Source organism: Bacillus rossius, chromosome 8, assembly GCF_032445375.1.
Source record: "Bacillus rossius redtenbacheri isolate Brsri chromosome 8, Brsri_v3, whole genome shotgun sequence".
Lineage (NCBI taxonomy): Eukaryota > Metazoa > Arthropoda > Insecta > Phasmatodea > Bacillidae > Bacillus > Bacillus rossius.
This window is the reverse complement of record NC_086336.1, coordinates 11,444,903-11,468,758: the sequence shown is the minus strand read 5'-3', so window position 1 is coordinate 11,468,758 and position 23,856 is coordinate 11,444,903. Positions and strand designations below refer to the sequence as shown.

Genomic DNA, 23,856 nt, shown 5'->3' with positions numbered 1-23,856 from the left:
CTATCGTGTCAAGTGTTAAACTTTATTATCCATGCTTACAGTAAATTATAAATGGTCACATGTGGGAAACAAAAATTGCGCCAATTTAATTTTAGCGCAATCAGTGACGCCGTATTAAAAACCGTATTAAACTTTGTCTGTACTTATTTCGCCAAACGCTATGTCGAGTTGCTGAGTGTGTGTGGCTCGGATCGGCAAGTGTTATATTCCCCAGCCTCTGGTTAAAGGTCGGGAGACCGCTACACATAAACATTTCCGGGAATTGTTTACCACCTCACGGCGAAAGTGGTACAGTATGGTTCACGTAAGTATTGGACCACTGGGAATTCCTGGGCAAAGATTAAAAATACGCTAGCTGATTTACTTTACTATTTAATGTTAAAACATTATACCAAATTAAAAAGATGAACGTGTATAATACAATGAATTACCCAATAATATTACGTCTGTAGGTTTAAGTTGTAACAAAACATTTATATGCAGATGTCCAGTAAAGTACCAATTAAGATTCTGGAGTGGAATTTTATACACCGGACTACCTGATTTTGCCTTGCACGCAGGGACGCTGCTCTGCCTGTGTGCTGCGTGAACACATTCCCTCCCCCACTCCCCCTCGGCCTGTTTCTGCCCGCTCTAATATCTACCTCTCTCCATATTCTCGTATCGCCTCTCCCCTCCCAGTGCTTGCCGACAACCAAGCTTATCCAACATCAATCCCCAGCCGAGTCCAGGGCCGGAACTAGGAGATTCGTTAAGGGGGGCAAAGCTTAATTTGCCGCCCCCTTCTTACCAACATTATAAAATACCCTTTTTCGTTAGAAGCGGTGGTTGAAATGATACCATTCACTTATACATAATTGAGAACTTTTATTTATCAAGTACACTAATTGGAAAACTAATACAATTACATTTTTATTATAATGAAGTAGACTGTTATCAAACTATTGTTTATTGTTTGCACAACATTGAAAATTAATGTATTACCAATAAGTTTATTAAGTACTAAAATTACATAAGGAACATGTGCTTCTGAATTAAGTATAATATTGTATTGATAACCATACAAAGAAATTCAGTTCAAAATTTAATTTTTCAAGCATGATTAGCGGCAAAAGTGTTAATAATATCATCAAAATTGATCAAAGCAGCTCGTTTGTGATCAATAGATATAAATAATACTTAGATTTGTTAATCTCTGCTGGCCCATTGTGCTTCTCAAATAGCTTTTAATAAGTTTAAGTTTACTAAAACTTCTTTCACCTGACGCAATTGTAACTGGAAGGGTGAACAACATTCTCAGAGCAGTAGTAATGTTAGGATGTGCCTCCTCCAATTTAATTTTGTAGATAAGGCTCAACATTTTTGATGCTGTAGCATCTTTTAATTCATAGTCTACTGTTAATGCATGGTGCTTAAAACTTTCAATTTCAAATACAAATTCTTCTTTGTTAAGATCGGCCCTGTGTTTCCTAATTCTGCTGCTTTGACTTTTAAATCTTCTACTTCCATTTTATGAATTTGAACACCACTAAAAAACTCAAACTTATTGTTAATGTTCTCCAAAGCCTTAAACCTGTTACTCCGTTCCATAATTCATCTGTCAATGACTTTCAACATTACATTTGGACATACGCCATTGCTAAGCACTTTTTCTGTAGAAGAAAACTAAAAAATAAAATAAATAAGTAAAAATAACCAAAAGACAAAAAGCATAAATTAAGCAAAAAAATTGCTGTTGTCAACAGAATATAAACACCACAAAATATTCCGTAACAGGAATATGGTCAACAAACAAAGAAAAACAAAGAAAAATGTACTAAGAGAACGAAAAAAACCCACAAATCATGATGACACAAAAATATTGAACCCAAAAAAAATTCAGCACAATGGTTGAAACGAGACAAAAACACGACAAAACGAAAAGACGAAACAAACACAATAGTTTTTCCAAAACAGAAACAAGCGACGTTTCGGGAACTGCTATCTGCTCCCGTCCTCAGGCAGACACACACATGGTACGAAAACACAGTAGCGACTGAGTAGGGGCTGGTAAAATGAGGGTATTTATTAGAGAAAGGGCTACATCTTGCTCAGCCAAGTGATCACCCGCAAAACGGGTCTTTGAGATACCAGCTCTCATCGCAGTGGTTTTACTCACTCTAGACCACGAATTATGGTAATACTTGATTCTTAGAGTGAAGTAACGCATTTGAAGTACGAATATATTTACAAATTATGCATAATCAAGTTAAATAGAATTTCTTAATTTCTTGGCTAACATATTGGTTGCGATATGTACACTTTCAAAACTTTTTTTAATGACTAGAATCAACTTGTTTTAGTGAACCACTTTTAATATTTTGCCGCCCCCTGATATTTGCCGCCCGGGGCACATGCCCCCCATGCCCCCCCTTAGTTACGGCCCTGGCCGAGTCACGCTGGATAATGTCGCTGGACGGTGTGCTTTATCAGGTCCCCTGTCCGATGCTTCATTTGTGAGATAAAGCGACGTTAAGAACTAGTGTTTCAGAAAATATCACTGGGCTGGATTGGATCATAATTTGAAAACCCTACAAGATAGAGGAATAATGTACGGAGATATCATGTTTAGAATTTCACTGCGGACATTTTCTACGCCTAGGCTTTTTTCTGCCCGATGCTTAGTTTGTTAGTTACAACGCAAAATTATCCTAATCGGCTGTCAACCATTTATTCCATTATTATTATTAATTTCTGACTGGGGGACATGGTTTGACCCGCGATATACCTGATTCCGCGATCAATCGGGGGGCGATATACCGGGAGTTTACTGTATATATAAATTAAAAAATATGTCTATAATTATTATGCCAAGCATTACTGAATAACTTGCTAACCCTATCATACAGTACCAGAATTGTTTCCAAAAATTTTAAAGCATCAGCTGCTATTGAAAAATCATAATGCTTTTATACTTAGAATATACTATGAAAAAAGTACATACCTATTATCGGAATAGTTTTTGTTATAGCTTTTTGCAGATGTGATGGTTTGTTGTGGGCATAAAATCTTTAACCAAGAACTCAGTTTAACCTTTGATATTTCTTTTGGTAGTTTCCAATCTCTTGGATGATAATGGCATTTGAAAGTTGTTTTTTATTGAGCATTTACTCATTCACCTAGGATTTAAGGCGCCAGTTTATGGCAATTAAACTGAGCCTGTGGGACAAAATAAATGAACTGCCATTATATTTGTTTTGCTATATATAAGTCTCAGTAAATGTTGCACTTTCGCGAAAATTCAAGTTTCACTCCAATGCGAGACAGCTGTGGCATATGAGTAGGTAGTTGGGAAACCATACTGTGGCCATTTGGACTGAGATTTAGATCTGATGAATACAGTTTGTACCAAGAATTGTCTAACTTATGAATTAAATTATTGATATGTTTATTTTTTAACAGTATTTATGTGAAACATTAATTTATTGCACATTTTATAATTTATTTAACATTAATTCACCTGTGTTGCAATGTAATGTTAAACCTAGTTATTTCGTTATTTGTTAACTAAGTGTTTGCATTAAATTTTCAAGGAACTACCATCAAAATTGACTGTAGGTACTGAGATTATCAACTAGGAACAGCCAGTATGTCTAGTTACGTATACAACTGTTTACTGTGCTTGGTATTTTTTAGATTATGGTCTCATTCATTATACATTACCATAATTTCCCTCCTACTGACTCTATTTCGTTTAGCTACTTTAAGTTTAGCTTATGTAACGTGAAACACAAACACAGCGAACCCTAGTTGGTATCTCAAATGGAAAATTTGGAAAAAGTTTTAAATTTTTCTATTTATTTAATTACTTCTTATTTTTAATTTTATACTCAAAGCCAGGTGTCATTACGTTTGTCCTGTCTTCCCAGGTTGGGGAGGGACTACAACATTACAGATATAGGAACAATATTTTATTGTGAATTGCAATTGTGAGTTATGTACCATATTAGTAACACCAAAATACAAGTTAACATAGTGAGTAACACTTTCATGCAATACATTTGTTTTAGGATGAAGTTAGTAAGAAAATATACAAAATCAGTAGTAAAAACTAATTTAATTCTCCGGTTGGTAGTTTAAGTCTTAATAGCTCATTTTTACATTACATATTCTGATACTTAGTGAAAAATATTATTTTATTAAAAAAATACAATTTATATAAAAATTTAGAATACACAATTTGGGATAAATTATATTATATACATAATATTTTAAATATTACACCATATTAATAAATAAAAAAAAATTAAAAATAAAACCAATAACACTAAAATGATGACTTTCAAATTGTTTTTGTTGAAAATAAAAACATAAAAAACAGGTAACAATATGTTCACTATACACTCTCGCTATACAATGCCTCGTCATCACAACCAAGAAAACTCAAAGGTAGTTTTTTTTTTTTTTTTTTTTTTTTTTTTCATATTTTGCCAGTTACTGAAGATGCTATCAGAATGCCATTGACGGTAGGAATAAAAAATCCTTGTCACTGGGGCACAAGCAAAAATACTTAATTCCTGAAATACAAAATTGAAAACATGCGGTTCAAGTTAATTTTTTAAGTTGGTTGCAAAACAATGTCATTTTAGAGTTGTTTTGGTTTACAAAATTAACAATCAGTTTTCCATATTCATAATTAATTTGTATTTGAATGCTGTTTGTATCAAGCATAACAAATAAGAAATGGGTGCACACTTAAAAAAACTTTTCAATGGATCATGAAAAATTTTAACAAATAATCCTCAACACAAAATACAAGGTAAACCAGGGTAAGTGTATTTTTGGGGCAAGTGTAACCCAAACCATTAAAATTCTTCAGAACTGTCTATAAAGGTAAGCTGGCTGTGGTTTCGGAAAGCATTACATTGCTACTTTCCATGTAAGTGAGAGTGGACACACTTCAACGTCATGTTATCTATGGTTGTTAGTAAACACTGAAGTGCGCCTTTTTCTCTATGTAGTAAGTTGGTGAATGTCTTTGGATTTCATTTGTTAAGAACACAGTTTTAGTTATTTTTTGCTGCTCTTCCATGTATGTAATTAATACACAAAATATGAGATTTAGTGTTATATTAATATGAATTAAAAAAACCATCATGGGTTACACTTACCTCAATAGAAGTTATGAACGGGGCAAGTGTAACTTAACTATTCTGCATGGGTTACACTTGCCCCGTGTCAGTTCTTGCATTGTGCCTAGTTGTCAAACAGCTATGTAGGGCTGTATTGCCATACTTACATTTTCCTTTACAAGTTGCCAGTACCTTTGCCAACTTCAATGGGGCATGTTCATGTTTCTTGTTTCTATTATTTGTTTCAAGCCCCATAACTTATGTGATATTTAATATCAAATGTATATTAATATAAGTTGAGTTAATGTAAAATGTGATGTCATTGCCAGGTAATTATTGTAAATCATTTCTAGGTTAGTTGGCATTGTTGTTTTGTTGCAGATAAAATGGTGCGCACATACGTTCGTAAAAAGGCGCCACCTTCGTATTCAAAGGCCACCTTAAACAAGGCTATGGAGCTTGTGAAAAGTAGACAGATGACTGTATATAGAGCTGCAAAGGTTTTTAAAATACCTAAACCTACTGTATACAAACATGTCAGCGGACAGAAAGGTGTCAAAAGTCAATCTTTTGGTCGCCCAATTGCTCTTCCTGCAGAAGATGAAAAAGTAATTTCAGAATCGCTCAAGGTGATGGAGAAGTGGGGGTTTGGTCTTTCCAAAAAAGAAACATTTGAGATCATTGGTCGCTATGTAAATGAGAACAAAATAGTAACACCTTTTAAGGATGGAATTCCTGGATACGATTTCTTCTGTAGATTCCCAAAAAACACATCACCTGAGTCTGCAAAAGCCTCAAAGTGTGGAAGTGTCGCGGAAAAAGTGTGTTGACCGGTTTATAATAAATTACTATTTTATTAAGTTAAAAGAAATCACAGAGAATGTCCCTCCAAACCAGATATGGAATCTGGATGAAACCAGCTTCTGTTTGGATCCCAGTAGGATCAGAGTTGTGGGTGAGAAAGGTACTCCTTCACATCGGGTGACAAGTGGGCCAGGAAGGGAGAACGTATCTGTTTTAATGGCGGCCAATGCAGTTGGAGAAAAACTACCTCCTCTAATCATTTTCAAAGGGAAAAATGTTTGGAATTCCTGGATTGCCCCAGATGGTCAAGAATATCCTGGAACGACATACACAGCAACCACCAATGGATGTATGGATTCAGAAAAATTCACAAGTTACTTTTCGAAAAAAGTCATTACCAACATTCATCCAGAAAGGCCAGCAGTGCTCATTTATGATGGCCATAGTTCCCATGTTGGTCTTGATCTTGTACACATAGCAGTGGAGCAGAAAATCATAATTTTCAAATTACCCTCACACACGAGCCATCTCCTTCAACCAATGGATCTCAGTGTCTTCAGACCACTGAAACTGAAATGGGATGAAGCTGTGATTAAATGGCAGAGAAAAAATTATGGAAGAAAGTTGCCAAAATTACAATTTGTGTCAATATTGTCACAAATATGGGGAGACTTAGACCCCATTATTATTATTAATGGTTTCAAAAAAGCTGGGATTTACCCTTTCTGTGACACTGTTATCGCCAAAGAATCCTTTGAACAAGAAGCTTACAGGAGATTTTGCAATCAGCACCGGAATCAAGAAACCATTACAACTGCTGAAAAAGCAAGTTTGAAGCAGCCCGAGCAAGAACGTAGGATGACAACATTTGAGGATTTGCTGTTAGATCAGTTAAAACAAACATCAAGAACAGAAACTACAAGAAAACGCATTTGTGGTCAGGCAGAAGTTATAACATCAAGACAAGCTATAGAAACACTTGAAGAACGTGTGAAAACCAGTAAGGCTCAGAAGCAGCATACAAAAAGGAAGCAGATACAACCTATTGAAACAAGTGAAGATGATGAGCAATCTCAAGTTTGCCAGGAAGACTCTGATGAGTGTGACGGTTCTGACATTGTGAGAGATGAAGAGGAAGAATGTGACTTTATGAACATTGCAGAGAAAGATCTCGCAAACTTCAATGTAGATGACTGGTGTGTGGTAAAACTTTGCACCAAAAAGACTGTTAAATGTTTTGTTGCACAAATCATGGAGAAGGAACCTGATATTGAAGTGAAATTCACGAGGAGGATGGGCACATCATTAACATTTCACTGGCCGGATGTTGCTGATACAAGTGTCATCACTCCCGAAGAAATATTTTATTTCCACCCAGATCCAGTTGTTGACAAGAGTGGTAGTAAATACAAATTTAATGTAAACTTTGCTTCTTTACATCTGTGTTAAGTTATTGTTGTAACTGACGTAAACTGATGTTAGTGGCCAACATTTATAGTGAAATCAACAGTTAGTAATCTCTTTTTATTTAGTTGCGACATTTATTAGAGACTTCAAGGGATGCTTCAAATGTCTTTACAGATTGTAAATGCAGGCCTTGTTAGTTTATGTACACTTGCCCAAGGACCTAAAATGTGATGTTTGTGCTGTAAAATAATAGTGGGTTACACTAACCCCAGGGTATGGAGCAAGTGTAACCTAGCTACATTTCAATTTATCTTAATTTATTGTATTTTAAGTTGGTAATATTTGTGCATTTCTTTTCTTGTACACTTAGATAAAGCTTTGGTGGCTTCCTATAAAAATTTACAGGAATATGATCATAAGAGATGAGAGCAATTTTTTTTCCAACTTTATAATGCTCAAAGACCAAGTTAAGAAATGGGATGTCAGAACAGACAAAAAGGGTTGTACTAAATATCCATAAAGGCGCAACTGGGCCTTTTACATAGTAACATGTATGATTTTGGCACAAAAAAAAAGGTACAATTACTTATAACATACTTGATGAACTAGTTTCAGAACTTCTTCAGTATCTGTTAGTAAAATTTTGCTACAACATTCGGTAACAAAGGGTCTTTTTTACATAAAATTTGCAAAATCAAATACAATATAAGATAGTAAATAGCTCCACTATTCACAGGTATATGTTAAAGCTGATACCTTTCCAGGGATTATTTTCACATAATTTAAGTGAACAGGATCCAAAATTTATATTTAATTTGTAGATGAAGTGGGGGAAGAAGAGTGGGAAGGGGGTTGAGGGTCAAAACAAAATGCAAGTTAGCAAAATTTTGCTTAAATTAAAGTTTCTTGAATTCCAGCACTATTACCGTTAATTCCGGACTATTAGTGTCTAGTTTTTCAGTTGTGTTATTTTTTTTTAATGACCCTGTGTTTCCTTTTACCAGTGACCAATAGTCTGCAAGTATCTGCGTACTCCCTCCGCTTCAAAAAAAAAAATGGCCTGCATGTGCCCCTGCTTTAACACTGAAGCTCACACATAACATCAACAACAACATAACATCAATTTCCGTCACCTAGGAAGCTACGCATTACGTCTATGTCTACGATGAGTAAAGGTATCCACTACGCAGGACACAGGTACTTCAATCACTAATGTACCCCAGTCCCATGGACCACACCAGAGGAGAGTCTGTCCGAACGGTAACACGAGGCTCGCCACTGAACTTGTTGGACGTGCTCACCAGCTTCCCGAACTCCAGCTCTCTGTGGTCTGAAAACAAACAAGCCACATCATGTCACGATTGTACGCTCACATTCACTATGCTTCAGAGGACCACAGAATGATGAAAATTAAAATTTGAAAGAAAGAGAAAAGAACTACAAAACAAGAACTTCAAACGATCAATATTTATTTCTTGCTTCTAGTCATTTATTTAGCAGGTTTCAATAAATATTCTGGAGGCCAAGTTTCCACCACAATTAAGTTTAATTCTTGGGATAATCATGTGCCTTATACATTAATTACATTTATTTGTAGTTTCCTAGCTAGCTTGAGTTGAAGCAGCTTCATCCCATATAAAATTGTTCAAGCAGCTAGTACCCAGATATATTTATTTTCCAGTTGTAAAGAAATAATTTCTGTTGTAAATATTGTTGTCAAAATAATAATTATGTGTATTATCGGGAATGGTGTTTTGCTGTGAACTTGACCATGTGTTATTCCTAAAAACCTTGCTGCAACAACATACTCCAAAAGCATGTTTCCAAACTAGTCAAACTACCTACATATCTGAAATGATCTCTAGAGTTGCTGCTAAGGAAGATGCTGCAATAAAATAAAATAAAAAACCTTTACTGAAAAAACAAAATTATTATAGTTTTTAAAAGTTTTTATATTAAAAAAACAACATATAATTCTATGTATGGTGGGTTACAGTACTGTTGATAAATCTGAATAGTTCTGTAAAAGCATTATTTTAAAACACCTTACAGAATATTTTTACCCTAATTACAGTTTTTCACCCCTCTGCCTACCAGAGTGCAATTTAAATTGAAACTAGCATAGGACACCTGTGGACATGCAAAATTGTATCCATATTTTAAAAAAATAAATAACTTCCATTCCTGCTTGCATTGTTCGCATTCCATAAAGCTGAATGGTGCAGATTTGTGATTACACTAAAAAGGATAAATGGTGAGTAAGAATTCAGAATTTAAAAACTTTGATTTTTGATCTAGTAAAGGAATTTAAAAGAACTTAATAACATAATTTTTGGAATGTATTTGTATTTTTTTTCCTTTTGGAATAGTGCCTAGTATCCATATTTACCACAATTTAATGTCTTACATGATGCACAGATGTGATAAATTATTTTTTCGTATTTGATTCCAAAAATTTCTCTGCCCCCCCACCCCCAGCACTATGAGGCCAAACCTATAGGTTAGGTTTCCAAGTTGCAGCTGATACACTATCTGCAATGCCAATGTATTAAATAGTACCCAAAAGTATTATAAAATGTTAATAAACTCTCTTTGATGGATCCATTACACTTTTTTTTTGCTAAAAATTAATGTCATATGAAGTGGTAGCCTCAGATTCAGATCACTAGCAACTTTAAACATGCAGACAATTATGTCATTTAAAATAAAACTAAAAATTGAATGTAACCTGACTCACACCTGTTATTACTGGTAACATACATTGAAAGGCCTTTAATTCAGCATTATATCAGGTTGTAAAAAAACCAAGTTAAAAAAAAATGGTTTTTGTTTAAACCAGGTTTTTTAGGTTCAAAGCACGCTTTTCAAGTTTAATCCATGCTTTTTAGGTTCAAACCAACTTTTTTTTTATTATGTTACTTATTATGGTTCTCAGCATGCCTGACAACATGCCACTCATGTTGAACCAGAAAAGTTGTATCATCAGAGAACTGAAATCCAACAAATCTGCACATCTGAGTGGGACTTAACCACAGAAAGGATATTTCCCCACAGGATGATGATTTCTATAGAATGGAAGTTTTCCACAGAATGGGGATTTACAATACAGTCGGCGATTTCTCACAAAATAGGAATTAGCTATTTAATATTTTTAATTTTAGAGTATTTAGCTGGGTATGATTTACAACTCATTTTCAACTTAATCTGAATAAATTAAATGATAAAATTGTGCCCAAAATTAGGTATTTCGGCACATTTTTAAAATTTTTATTATAATTTTAATTTATTTTTGAAAATTTTATTTTCCATATAAATTGTTAGGCTGGTGTACTCTACTTACTTAAACTTTGCTGCAGTGGCCCGAGGCACCTTTTCTCAGGGGCCAATCTGATCTTTTGCAAGTCTAAAAGATGACGTTAGCAGCCCGGATGACATTTCTCCTGCTTGCAGTCACGCCCGGGGTTTGTAATATTATTTTCCTACATGACTAAATTTGCATAGAGCAGCTTCTGGCTTGCAAGCTCTATTTCTTAGAGGCCCGCTGAGCCCAGCGAGTCTCGGCACGACCGAGTACCTCGTGAACCCTCTTTCCCAGCCTCGTTGCGTTTTTTCTTGCCCACCCTAACCCCCAGCCCCCCCCCCCCTCTTTGGTTCTCAGAATTTAGCCCAGGAAGTGGCCTACTTTAAGGACGATTTGCCACAAAAAAAATTAATTGTGCAACTATGGACCACACACGACATCTAGTGGCAGAAATAGTAACTTCTGCACTTGTCGCCAGCGAGTGGAGCTAACGCCCGTGACTCCTGGTGGCGACATTGCTAACCTCCCTCTACTTTCCCCTTTAGGACGCCAGAGAGCAGTACCGGCTGCGCCATAAGCCCCTACGCTTTCAACTCGCGTCCAGTAAAAGTTGATTCTATGTAGCTTTCTGTGCCTGCCGGTAGAGAGCGCGGTGGTCGTCCTTCGGCGCATCAACTGATGTTCTTGTTACGCCCACCTCGGTCACCTCCGGAAGTTCTCGGCCCAGTGCCGAACCTTCCTCCTCTTTTCCCTAGGGCCGAGCGCCCGTGTTAATTAGGAGCATTGTCCGCCATTGCGCACTTTGACTTCGGCTACTTACCGCGGAGCAGGACGGCCTGTGTCATCTCGGCGTCACCTCTGTTGAGAGGCTTTTTCGCGGCAATGACCAATTCTTCATTCGAATAAGGAATGTAGTCACCTGTGTTAAAGGATGTGATCCCAGTTTCGAAATTTAGTAGTAGCCAGTCAGTCGTTCTAATTAGGCAAACAAGTAATGTCTTTGTTTATATTTTATAATTTTTTTTATCTTTCTAAATTATGATTTCTTCCGCAACCTCCGTGCTATTCTCGGTCCGCGCCTTTTGGATTTCTGCGCGAGACTATTCGTGAGTCCAGGAGCTACACCCTGTTTGGTGAGTACTTCAGTCTCTTTTCCTCCCCAAATTCCCGTTTGTTGGCCTTTTCGCGCCAACTCTGTTTGACTGTCTGGAAGCAGGTCTAATTGGTCTGAATTGACTTGGGTTTCAGACATGGTCCAACACTTGGGGGCCGAAATTGCACCCAACATGTTGTCCAGGACCTCGAGCTTCGAGTCGCTTTAAGAAGAGCTTTATCCCGGCTAGACGTCAAAGTTTGAAGCCCCGGGTGATATTTAAAATATATAACTTCTCCGTACAACCAACGAACAAACTTATCTTAATGAATACCAGCGAGCAGTCGCATTGAGAACTTAACAAATAAGAATATGTGAAATTGTTTAAATGAAACGATAATTAAGGTAATGAGTGGTCAAATCTAAAATGCTATAATATGTCAGGAAGCATACTTTCAATTTTTTTCTGTGCTTGATTTGTTGTTAAAAGTATAGAATAACTTGTTTTAATCATATTGCGTCGGCCCGGTTTTTTTAATACCTTTTTTTAAAATACCTTTTAAATACCTTTCATTGTGAAACTTAAAAATCTAAAACAAAATGGCAAACAGATTTAATTCCTTTTAAATAAACCAGGAAACCTATAGACCAATATACGTACTTATGCAGTGATTTATTTATTTCTTATTTACCTATATCTATTTAAACGATCCACTAGCTCCCAAGTTGCTTGCGTTCAGGGAGTATCAAATTGTCTTGTTCACCACCTCGTGCCACCTCTGGGAATACTTGTATTTTTCTTTATAATTTTGCTCAGCTGTTTCCAAGGAATTTCTTATAAATTTAAAATAATCTAATTTTGGGGCACGAGGGGTGTTATAAAATCTTGATTAGTATGTAATTTTTTGTTCCTGTAAATCACAAGAAACATTAATGACGAAACTACTATTGTTATTAGAGTGGAATAAGAACTTTCATTAAAAATATTCAGATATTCCATTTAAAACTACATTATTTAAAAAATAAAATATGGTTTTTCATAAAAACCACTTTGTTTAAAGCATTTTTTTTTAAATCAGCCATCCCTGCATTATATGGTTCAACACATTCTGTACTCTGATGCCAATCCAGCCGTTTGTGTTCAGATATTTCAGATGTATTCGGTAGTTGATCCATGGGCGTCGCAAGGATATATTTTATGGAGGGGACTTCAATTAATTTAGTTGTTGAGGAATATCCATCCCTGGAAAAAAAAAGCGTGGGGTCCGGGGTCCTCCCCTGGGAAAATTTGGGGTTTGAAGGTGCAAAAAGGTGGTTTTTAAGCATTTTTCTTTCCTAAATATTTTAATTAATGTTGGTTGCAATGTATAATTTATTTTTTATAAAAAAATATTTTTAGAGAAAAAATTTGTAAAAACACAGTTAACATATCTGCTGGTGCTATATCCACACAAAATCATTAATTTAAACATTAGGAGAAACCTGAATGTTACACTTAAATGCCGCAGCAGTATTAAGAATATTTCGCACATGTACACAAACATAAGTAATAAAGTGATTATATTCACTATTATTATAGTATCTCTCCTCGGTATCGGAGCTGATTTTGATTTTACACGAAGATCGAACTAAAAAGTGCTCACATTACCACGATTGGACATTTTTTACACATTCCTAGAAATACACCACAAAAACAATTTTCTATGTCCCAAAAACTTGCGGGCCCCATAGGGGGTCCAATGGTGCCCGAAGGCCTTGGAAGCACGTCAGAATCAATGTACTTCAATTTTCCAACTAAAAAAAAAAGGGGGGGGGGGTGAAAATGACCTCCCCAGGGGGAGGGGGTATCTCTCTGAATGGCTCACGGAAACACAACAAACGAAAGAAAAATTATTTTTAAGAAATTTTTGACCTTTACACCCCCCCCCCCCCCCCGCACTCAATGTAAATGGGGTGGTAGTCGACTTCGGGCATAATTCCCACCATGCCCTGACTTCATTGTTCACTGAGGAATAAAAACATACTTATTGTTGTCAATAGCTCAAAAGTATTGGTTTTTTCCCCTCTGAACACTGCCATTACCCCCTCTACCCCCTACCCGCAGCTCAACTCATGAAACTATTGTATGTCATCAGTCCTACAACAAAAGCTTTGTTGAGGGTCGGTACACGATTCCCTTTGATGCTCACAATACTCCACATAGCACATCATGTCAGACATAGTGTGTGACACAAACACCTGGTATAGCAACACAGTCGCCAAAAATCATTTCGTGTAGTACGGTGAACGAAAGCCACACATTAGACTTGAAGAGTGACCCATAAAACACTTTTTTTGTTTTTAAAAAAAAAGAAAAAAAAAGAAAGGAAAATTTAGTTTAAAAGGGACAGGATCCACCTCCTCCACACTCCCAGAGGCGAGTAGGTTGACCCACCGACATCCGTTTTCGTAATACTTCTGTAAGTGCACCACAAAATCAATTTTCAGAGACCCAAAAATTTCAGGGACCAATAACCCCTCCCCAAACGAGGCTCCACCCGAGGGGGTCTGATGGTGCCCGAAAACCTTCCTGACTTTCAAAAATCTGGGGCAAATGATCTCCAACCCAATCCAAGAGGCCGGGGCACAAGGTAATATGTGCCCGGGGTTATATAACTCCCTCCCCCCCTCCACCGCGAGGGCGTTAGTTCTCTAGCCGCTGTGAGCTTCCCTAAGCGGACGGGTCTCGCCAAGGAGAAGGATAGGAATTATTTACGCAAATATGCGGTTTTTATGTAATATCTCTGGCTCCCGTCATCGTAGCGAGATAAAATATATACCAGGTTTTAAGTCAAAAGATAAGCTTATAAACAGAAAAAGTTCATCAAAATTTGACCAGTAGTTTTTGCATGATGCTCGAACAAACTAACAAACAGTAATAGTACAGATTATAAAACAATAATACATTAATATCATAATTATTTTGTAGGATGATTACTAAATAGTTAAAGGAACGGACAGAGTACTCGCCCAGGTCCCACCGGAGGCCCGAGGTGGAGACGCAGCGCGCGGGCCGGCCGACCGGCGCCAGGCTGCACCAGCACCGCCCCTCGCGCAGCCGCGCCGGCACCTCCAGCACGTGGGAGCCGGCGGGCAGCAGCCACGTGAGGGAGCTCTCCGCCAGCAGGAACACTGGCGCCGCGCCTGGCTCGCCCGCGGCCCGGAGCAGCGTGCTCACGTTGCCCAGGACCTGGTCTGGCCGGCCCGACCAGTCGCACACCGCCACCGCCGCGTCCACCTGCGCGCCCGGTAGGGGTGTGCAAATACTCAAAATTGCAAATATTTGTGCGAACCAAATATTTGATTCGATTCACATTCGAAACAAAATTAGGTATTTGAAAATTTCAAATATTCGAAAGTTTTCGAATGTATTAAAATATTACTTTTGATTGACGAAAGTGTGATACAATAATATACCGAACCTCGAGAAATCATTTTCCCGAGAGACTTCATGGAAGGAAAAAAAACTGTAAGCGGACCTTTACTTACATCAAATTTTAGGTTAGGTAAATGGGCATACTGAGAACAGTTAGTTAAAGCAAATGTAGCATGAAAATTATCATAAATGCTTACAATTTTACTGCAAACTTTACGTGATGTGTAGCATAATTAATTTATTATATCCGGTTGTCCTTAGCACAATTTTTGGGCGAGCCATGTGCCATATAAAAGTGTAAAACTATTTAAAACAATGCCAGCGCATCAGCTTTCAGTAAATATGTAGTCGCGGTATATGCGGAAAAAAAAAATGCTAAAAATCCGAAAATACTTTTATTCTATGCTCTTTCACTTCATCTTTTCAAATCAACCAGCAGAGATAAGAAATTCCAAATACTTTAGGAGATATCAAATTTTTTAATTTTCATCACAATACCTGTGTATTCATGCGGCGATCACAATTTTTTCTGGTTTACGAGTATCTATTATGTTTCTTATTGGACAATTTTGTCATGTGACAGTTCCGTGATTGGCCAGTATTCAAATGAACCAATACGTGATTATTTATTTATTTATTAATGTTCCGTCGGAGGTATCGTGACGTAGGTGAACGACTACATCATTTCCTTCTAATGGCAAAGGAAATGTACCTGCCTCCAACTTAGGTGATTTTTTAACGTTTCTAATTTTAAAGTCTTATTTTTTATTTGGATATTGTTGCGCAAGTAATAAGTAACAAAAAAATTTTACGTGAGTTGTTAATGTTCATCATTTGTCCGGGTTTGTTAGGTCAGGTCAGTTACATTAAAAATACTTTAAAACTAAAGAACCATTGAAATTAAATCATATTATTTTTAATGTACGCTTAGTTTGAAAGTATTCATAATGTAACTGACCTGACCTAATTGACCATTTTAGTTCCTACTGTTCATCCTTTGTCCCGGTTTGTTTGGTCAGGTCAATTACATTATAAATATTTTAAAACTAAACAGCCATTAAAATTAATTCACATTATTTTTTATGTCCGCTTAGTTTGAAAGCATTAATAATGTAACTGACCTGACCTAATCGACCATTTTATTTATTACGCATTCACGAACACACGGCAAAATAACAAAAATTACGGCGGTCGAATGGTTGTATAGGTGCTGTATTGCAAAATTAAAAAATTTGATATCTCCTAAAGTATTTGGAATTTCTTATCTCCGCCGGTTTTAATGAAAAGAGGAAGTGAAAGAGCATATAATAAAAGTAATTTCAGATTTTTAGAATTTTTTTTTTTTCGCAAATACCGCTACTCTACATGTTCAAAATTAAAAAATTTGATATCTCCTAAAGTATTTGGAATTTCTTATCTCCGCCGGTTGATTTGAAAAGAGGAAGTGAAAGAGCATAGAATAAAAGTATTTTCGGATTTTTAGCATTTTTTTTCGCATATACCGCTACTCTACATATTTACCCAGCTTTCAATAATAACCTTCAAAAACTAATGCACACATACTCTTTGGTCACCATTCTATTAATTTTACTGATGAAAATCTAGAGAATTTTTTTTAATGATAGAAAAGTAAACACAGCTGCCATCATGGCTACAGCAAAAAAGAAAATGTGTCCGTTTGTGGTTATGGCCAGCAGAGCGGCCCATGGCCAGAGAATTGTGTTGCTAGAATTGGTTCAGCGCAATCGCTTTTCAAACTACAGAAAATGTTACGTTAATAATTAGATAAAATTAAAAATACATGATAAACAAAATTCATTAAAAATTATTTTGCCTTGACACGTTTTGATTCCAAAAGACTCTGAGAAAGGAATATTGACCGTGCTTACGAGCAGTTGTAATAAACAACTCTTCGATATATCGATTGGTAATCGCTTGACTATTTATTGCGGAAAATAAAACTGATACATCGAAGATCTGTTTACTTTCATAAACCTTTTTCCGTTTTTAATTTTCAGAAGAAGAAGTGAAGTTCAGAACGTTGTTTTTCTGCTTCTGGGAACATTGTCACTGACAAGAGGCAATGCCTGGATCCAGAACATGTAAAGGAATTGGTCTTTTTGCACTGCAATTTACATAATGTTGATGGCAAGGTGTAGGCTTGGCTTTTGAAGAAGACATTTCTGTATCACTGATTGTGTTTTATTACTAAACCATTAGAAGAGACATAAAAATTTACATGTTACTTGAGTAATAAAAATGTATATAAAGCTAACAAAAATTGATAATATGCCAAATTTTGACTGTAATTATTCAGATTTATACTTAGAACTTAATTAGAAAATATTCGCAAATTATTCGCTATTCACAAATATTTGCAATTATTTGATTCACATTTGATTTTCATTGAAAAAGTCATATTCGCACCGCCATAGCGGCCCGGGACAACCGTCGAGGGTGCGTCAGTCCCCGCCACCTTGCCGATGTTGTAGTGGTTTTAACATGAACGAGCTGACAAAAATATTTTTCATAATAAATTGGGGAAAAAAAAGTGTTGGAGGCGAAAAGTACATACAGTACAAAGAAGGCAGGACAGCATTGCAAAGTTTTCAAACAACACAACATATTATTCAAGAGAAATGTATCAAATTCAATCATGAAACTGATTTGTTTATTAGGCCATACTTTAATCTTTCCGAAAGAAAATCTCAACAGTTTTTTTAATACTTATTGTGATTAAAAAAAACCAAAAATTTGCATTACCTCAACTATAACAGATAAAATGTGATTTACCAGAAGACTGTACAAATTATCTTGTCTATGGTTATTTGACAGATGAGAGGTGATACGATATGGAGCAGCGAAGAACACATTGGTGAGGGAAACGGAAGAGCTCCAAAAAAAAAAAAAAAAAAAAAGAAAAAAAGAAAAAACACAGCAATGTCTGCCACAAATCCCACTAGCGAGAAATCTGTGTCCGACGCTACCAGAGATCTCACCTGGCTTGCCTTTATGGGTTGGCAAGCGATCTGAACTCTTAACTGCAACCACTTTTAGTCAGTAGTCATCACACGCAACCATTATATGTACGTACCTGTAATTGATCATTTAACTGCAAATATAAATTAGGTATACACTAATTTGGTTTTTCAAGGGAAGTTATTTGATTTTCGGGTAACTCTTAAGATATGCTTGGAAGAAACACTGAATAAATACAGATTAATAAATTAATAAATACTTGTAGCTTAAGCAACAAATAATTGTAACTTATATCTGTACATACTAATAATAGAACTATTCAATGTAAAAAGTCTGCACATTGGATGAAATTATAGATTTGCAGGTTTGTTTGTCTGTTTGTTCTGGTATCAATCGGAAACTATTGCACAGAGATTGATGAAACCTTTTTTATTACCAAGGTCTTTGGCTAACTTCATCTCTAATGGGGTGAAAACTGGGTAAATATGGTTTAAGATGGTTAATTATAGCTCATACATTAATCAACCATAAGAAAATTAAATAACAGTAATAATAAACATACAAAAATTCCAAACGGAATTTTACCATTTTGCGAAATTCAACCTGTAAGGCATAAAAAAAGGCGTTAAAAAGAAAATGCATTCTTCCGAATCTATTTGAAACAGAGGTGAGAAAATAAAGATGAACAACATGTCTTTTTTTTTAATTCATCAAAATAAATCATTTAACCCCTTAAAGACCACTATTATAAAAAATAAAGTTAAAAAATTTTCACTAGTGTTTTTATTGTTTAATAGGGATATTATTTACATAAAATATGAGTTCAAAGTTTATTCTTACTTTATTATATAAAATTCAATTATGTATCAAATTTGATACACTGGTCAACAAGTGGTAAATGTCGCACCAAATATTTAGTGGCAGATAAATTCCTAAAATTGTCCAGATAAGTATTGTAATAAATACACAAAAGAATTTTTTTCATAAATCCGAATTACACTGAAAAGAATAACTTGGTTTGTGTGCCTTTAAGATTTACTATGGTTGTAACAATGCTAACAGTACAATAAATAATACAGTACAATAGGAACACACTGTTGTAGCATTTCTTAGTAATTCATCCAATGTTGCTAACAATGCAAATTATTTGTGTATAGTAGGAATGTATAGTTGTAGCATTTCTTAGTATTACATCAATGATTTTCTTATGTCATAACAATGCTTATAGTAGAAAAAACAATGCTGAACAGAAAGAACATGATAACATATCTATGGTCATTATAATGCTAACAGTATAACATATTATACAATACAGTAGGAACGTGCCATTGTGGCATTTATTAGTAAGACATCCCAGATTTTTAAAAGTCATTACAATGCTAAGAGTTAAAACAAAATGTTGCACAGTAGGAACATGTCATTGTGGCATCCCTTAGACATAATTTGAAACACAGCAATAATATAGTCCACCATGAAATGAAAAATGATACATTGGCTCATTGTAACAAAACAAATCTAAAAGTTTTGTATGAAATCCCATTTAGGAATGAAATTCCACAAAACAATTTTTATGTTTTGTGATGCATAAGTGCACCTTACACTTGGTACAATAAAAACTTGTCAAGCCTTTACATAACATAAATTTACATCTTTGCCTGCACTCTTGGACCTTGGGCCAGTGACCGAAACCATCCCTCTTCAACACAAATGATGGCAAGATAGCGGCTGATTTTTTCTTCTTCTTCATCATGTACTCGTGGTCTACTGCAGCTTGAGAATTTACATAAGATATATTTACAGCTTTGCCTGCACTCTTAGACCTTGGGCCAGTGACAGATACCATACCTCTTCAACACAAATGATGGCAGGACAGTGGCTGATTTTTCTTCTTCTTCTTCTTCTTCTTCTTCTTCTTCTTCATGTACTCGTGTCTACTGCAGCTTGAGAAGATGATCTGCCAAGCTTCTTCATATCGATGCCTTGCTTGCAGAGATGTTCAGCAACATAAGTTCTGAAGAACAGAAGATCCAGGCAGTCATTTTTGCAAAGATTTTGGGAGTTGCAGTCACTTCTGTACAAAAGCCATTAGTTGACAAGCACAAGGTCAATAAAGTGAAAAAAGAAACGCAAGTATAATTTCTTTGAGCGGATTTGAATTCTGTAATATGCTATTAGAGCATCCATTAGGTTCACACCTCCCATGAATTTATTGTATGTGGTAACTGCTCTAGGACATGAAACTTCAGTTGAAGCCTTCTGTTTGCTGTCATATCTTTTCACATTGCTAACAGGATAATATGCAGATTTGAAAGTTGAGCAAACTACTACACAACGATTATCGCACCATTTTACTGCTCTGATATCAATATCATCAATGTTTGTTTCTTTCTCTTCAATGCAACCTCTTCCTTTCTTTTTCATTTCCTTGTCACTGGAAAAAAGATAGACCAGAGTATCTGTTTAGTCTCACAGTAGGTACTGAGAGATCCAATTCCAAGCTTTCCGAGTGTTACAAGTAAGCCCGGTGATGAAAACCAATTGTCAAAATACAACAAATAGTTTTGGTGACCTGTAGAACATTCACTGTGGTTAGCAATCCAGTCTCTGTCATCATCACTATCGTCAAAATTATCGTCTTGTGAACTGTCAGGCAGAACTGCTACGTTCTTTATCTGGCACACGACTCATCTGTAAATAAACAAGTCATTAACATAAGCAAATGAAAATATATGCATCTGTTTCAAGATCTTATCAGTAGGTACTAAATAGTTTTCAGTTATTGAGCCAAAATAGCGTACACTTTACATTCAAATATCAACCAATACATTGAAATTATTTAATAGTTGATGCAAAATCAAACTAACGCCTCATATCTTGAACATTTCATTATTTTAGATCTTAAAAATTTACATAACCTAAAATTGGACATTTTCCATTGGTGCCCAATGTAACTAATTTGATACATAAACATTTTTGTTATTTCAGAACATAAAAATGCATCAAATTATAAACTTCTTGGTATACACAGTTAGCTAAAAGTATAAGGTATAAGATGATATTTTTTATGTAGGAGAAATATTATAATTACCTTTGTTTGGCGAATATCAACTCAGTCAATTTGAGAGTATTCTTCACAAGATGGCTGCTATGGAAAACAACAGCACCATAGATTACACTAACAACAGTATGGCAAAACTTGTGGCTAAAAAATATCACTGAAGTGTTTCTAGACACATTACCAAAGAGATATAATGAATATTTGGACAAAAAATAATATTTATAAGGTTAAACAAATTATGTATCAAATATGTTACGGTGGACTATAAGGGGTTAATGTAGTGAAAAGGGGTTAAGAATTTATTTATTTAAAAAAAATTGTATTTTTAAAATTAACAAAGTTAAATGTAAAATATCAGGTAAAAACAATAAAGGCAATAAACAACTCAGTATTTTTTTTACTACCATTTTGTGAGATTCGGATTCCAACCCTAAGCGGTGTAATAGGCGTGAATTTTGTTTTAAGAAAATAAATACATGGCTCCAAATCATCTAGATTTAAACTAAGAAACTAACATTGAATATAGAGTTAAGATTTCTTTTTTCAAATTTTTGAATTAATATTATACTAGGAACATGTTTTATCATAAAAAATTATATCTCTGAAATTAATGTAAGGGGAAGTAACCAAATTTTTATTACCACTGGCTGAAATTCTACTCCTAAAGGGGTAAAAAGGTTTTAAAATTAAATTTTTTATTTATACTAAACCAATCAAACTTAATTTAAAAATGTGGCAAAGAATAATAGATACCTTATACTTATTAAATATAAAATCTACTAAATCAGTATAAAGAACACTACGTCCGCCCTAAGCCCGATGTGCCTCGCCCCGTCCTGCCCTGTGTGTGCGTGTGTTTGTCCGCCCTGCAAGAGGCGAATAGTGTGTGTGCCACACACACCTAAAATAATATTTTAATTAATATAATTTGTAATTTTACTTATATTTTAATCCCCCTAGTATTTGTTTTCTTTCAGCTTGATTAAAGACGGAACAATGCAATGTGCAAACATTTCGGAATGCATCCTTACATGGGCAGTTTATTTTTTAACCTAATTAATAATTAAATAATTACCAATACAAGTAAATGTTATTAATTATTAGTAATTGATTGTAATTTATTATTCAGTGCTTGAGAGGTTCTGTTGAGTTATCTGATTCGTCAAGTAAATATAAACGGCCTAACGGTAATTAAACGGCTTCCTGCTGCCATGACACCCAGACCACAGACCTAGTCTCTCTCATCCGCTGCCTGGGATAGGATGCAACCTACGCATCATGTCGACTTTACCATTTTATTTCAACTGATCTCTTGGCATTCACTGTTGTTAGGACTTTTTCTTCATCTTCGAGGCGTAACCCATGTAGTAGAATGTTTAATTAATCATTTAAGTTCTAGAGGACATTTTAAATCAAACACCCTGACTTAATTTCTAGACCAGGCATTGCAGTTTCCTTGTCCGCCCCTACTCCGGGTGAATTACCATTGGAATATTTTGCAGTTTAGTAAGTTAAGTTCTTTTTCTTTTCATAATTGTGTTCACTCGTGTACGACTCAAGAGCAGAATAAAACTCTACAACCAGACCTGCGAGTACTTGATTTCTGAGACCACGGGTCCTTCCTTTACGGGACCAGGGCGTGTGGAACGCCCTAAGAGCCCACTGATGACCATCACTCGGTAGTGTAATAGCATATCCTTCACTCAGAGTGGGATTATACGGTAGCCTTCAACGCAGTATAGGGGGAATAGAGCCTAGCACCCATACGGTCTACGTGCCCATCCACATAGTGGCGCTCACGTCCGCGGTCCACAATGCGCCTAATTAACTACGTAAATTTCCCACTGCGTCAATTGGTGCCAGAGAGTGTATGACATTAGGTAGCACATATCCACGAAAAACTGCATATGAGTTGTGTATGTGCTACGGAGCACGGACGCCAGGCCAACAAGCGAGTGAGTAGCGGAACTGGCCAGTCACATGACCACCGTGTGTTCCCGGTTTTTCAGGAATCCCACAGCGTGAAGGAGGCTCAAGGCTCATTACAAGTAGATACTTCGCTGTGTATTCACATGTGCAACTATGTCAGAGTTCAAGGGACTTAACATGAAACCAGAAGCTCTGCTGGACTTGAGCGAAATATATCACGCTAACTGCATGAGGCAGAGACATATGGGCAGCCTCACGGGAGCCATGTGGTCAGACACGTGCGTGTGCCTTCAAAAATGAACCGTGTACGGAAAATATTGCACTCAAAACAACCCCGTTAGCAACTGAAATTTTTAGGTGTAGTGAACTAGACTGTACGGGACAGGCATGCGAAGGAGGGTGGTGCACGAACTGTCACGCTTTCAAACACCTGCAGTGTGCTAGTGACACAGAGGTAACATCTTTTAAGGGTGGGTGGTACACAGTGCAAAGACGTGAAGTCAGGAAACGGAAAAATGCACAGGACCGCACCACTGTCAACACAGTGACTAGTGCCGTGACCGTGACACCAAGATGTCAGGATAACCTACGTAGCACGTGTAGATCTGACAGAGTTCGCCAGAAGGACTAGTGACGACCCAGGGAAATTTCTGAGGGTATGCCAGGAATTAGTGGGCGGGCCGCGTTGGCCAGCCAGAATAAAACTCTGCAAATAGACCCATGAGCACTTGATTAGTGTGACGTGGTGGCGCCCATGTC

The 23,856-nt window shown here is 36.1% G+C and overlaps 1 protein-coding gene across 3 annotated transcripts in view; it reads right to left on the bottom strand.

Moving 5' to 3' along the window:
* Positions 1-850: 850 nt before the first annotated feature.
* Positions 851-23,856, bottom strand: part of LOC134535516 (thiamin pyrophosphokinase 1) — a 40,053-nt gene continuing 17,047 nt past the window's right edge. For all 3 annotated transcript variants that reach the window (XM_063374656.1, XM_063374657.1, XM_063374655.1), the window contains exons 4-5: positions 14,726-14,993; positions 851-8,652 (exon numbers count right to left, since the gene is read on the bottom strand). In XM_063374656.1, the coding sequence (XP_063230726.1) occupies positions 8,525-8,652; positions 14,726-14,993 (396 nt within the window). In that variant the 3' untranslated portion in view covers positions 851-8,524. The remainder of the gene's footprint in view (positions 8,653-14,725; positions 14,994-23,856) is intronic.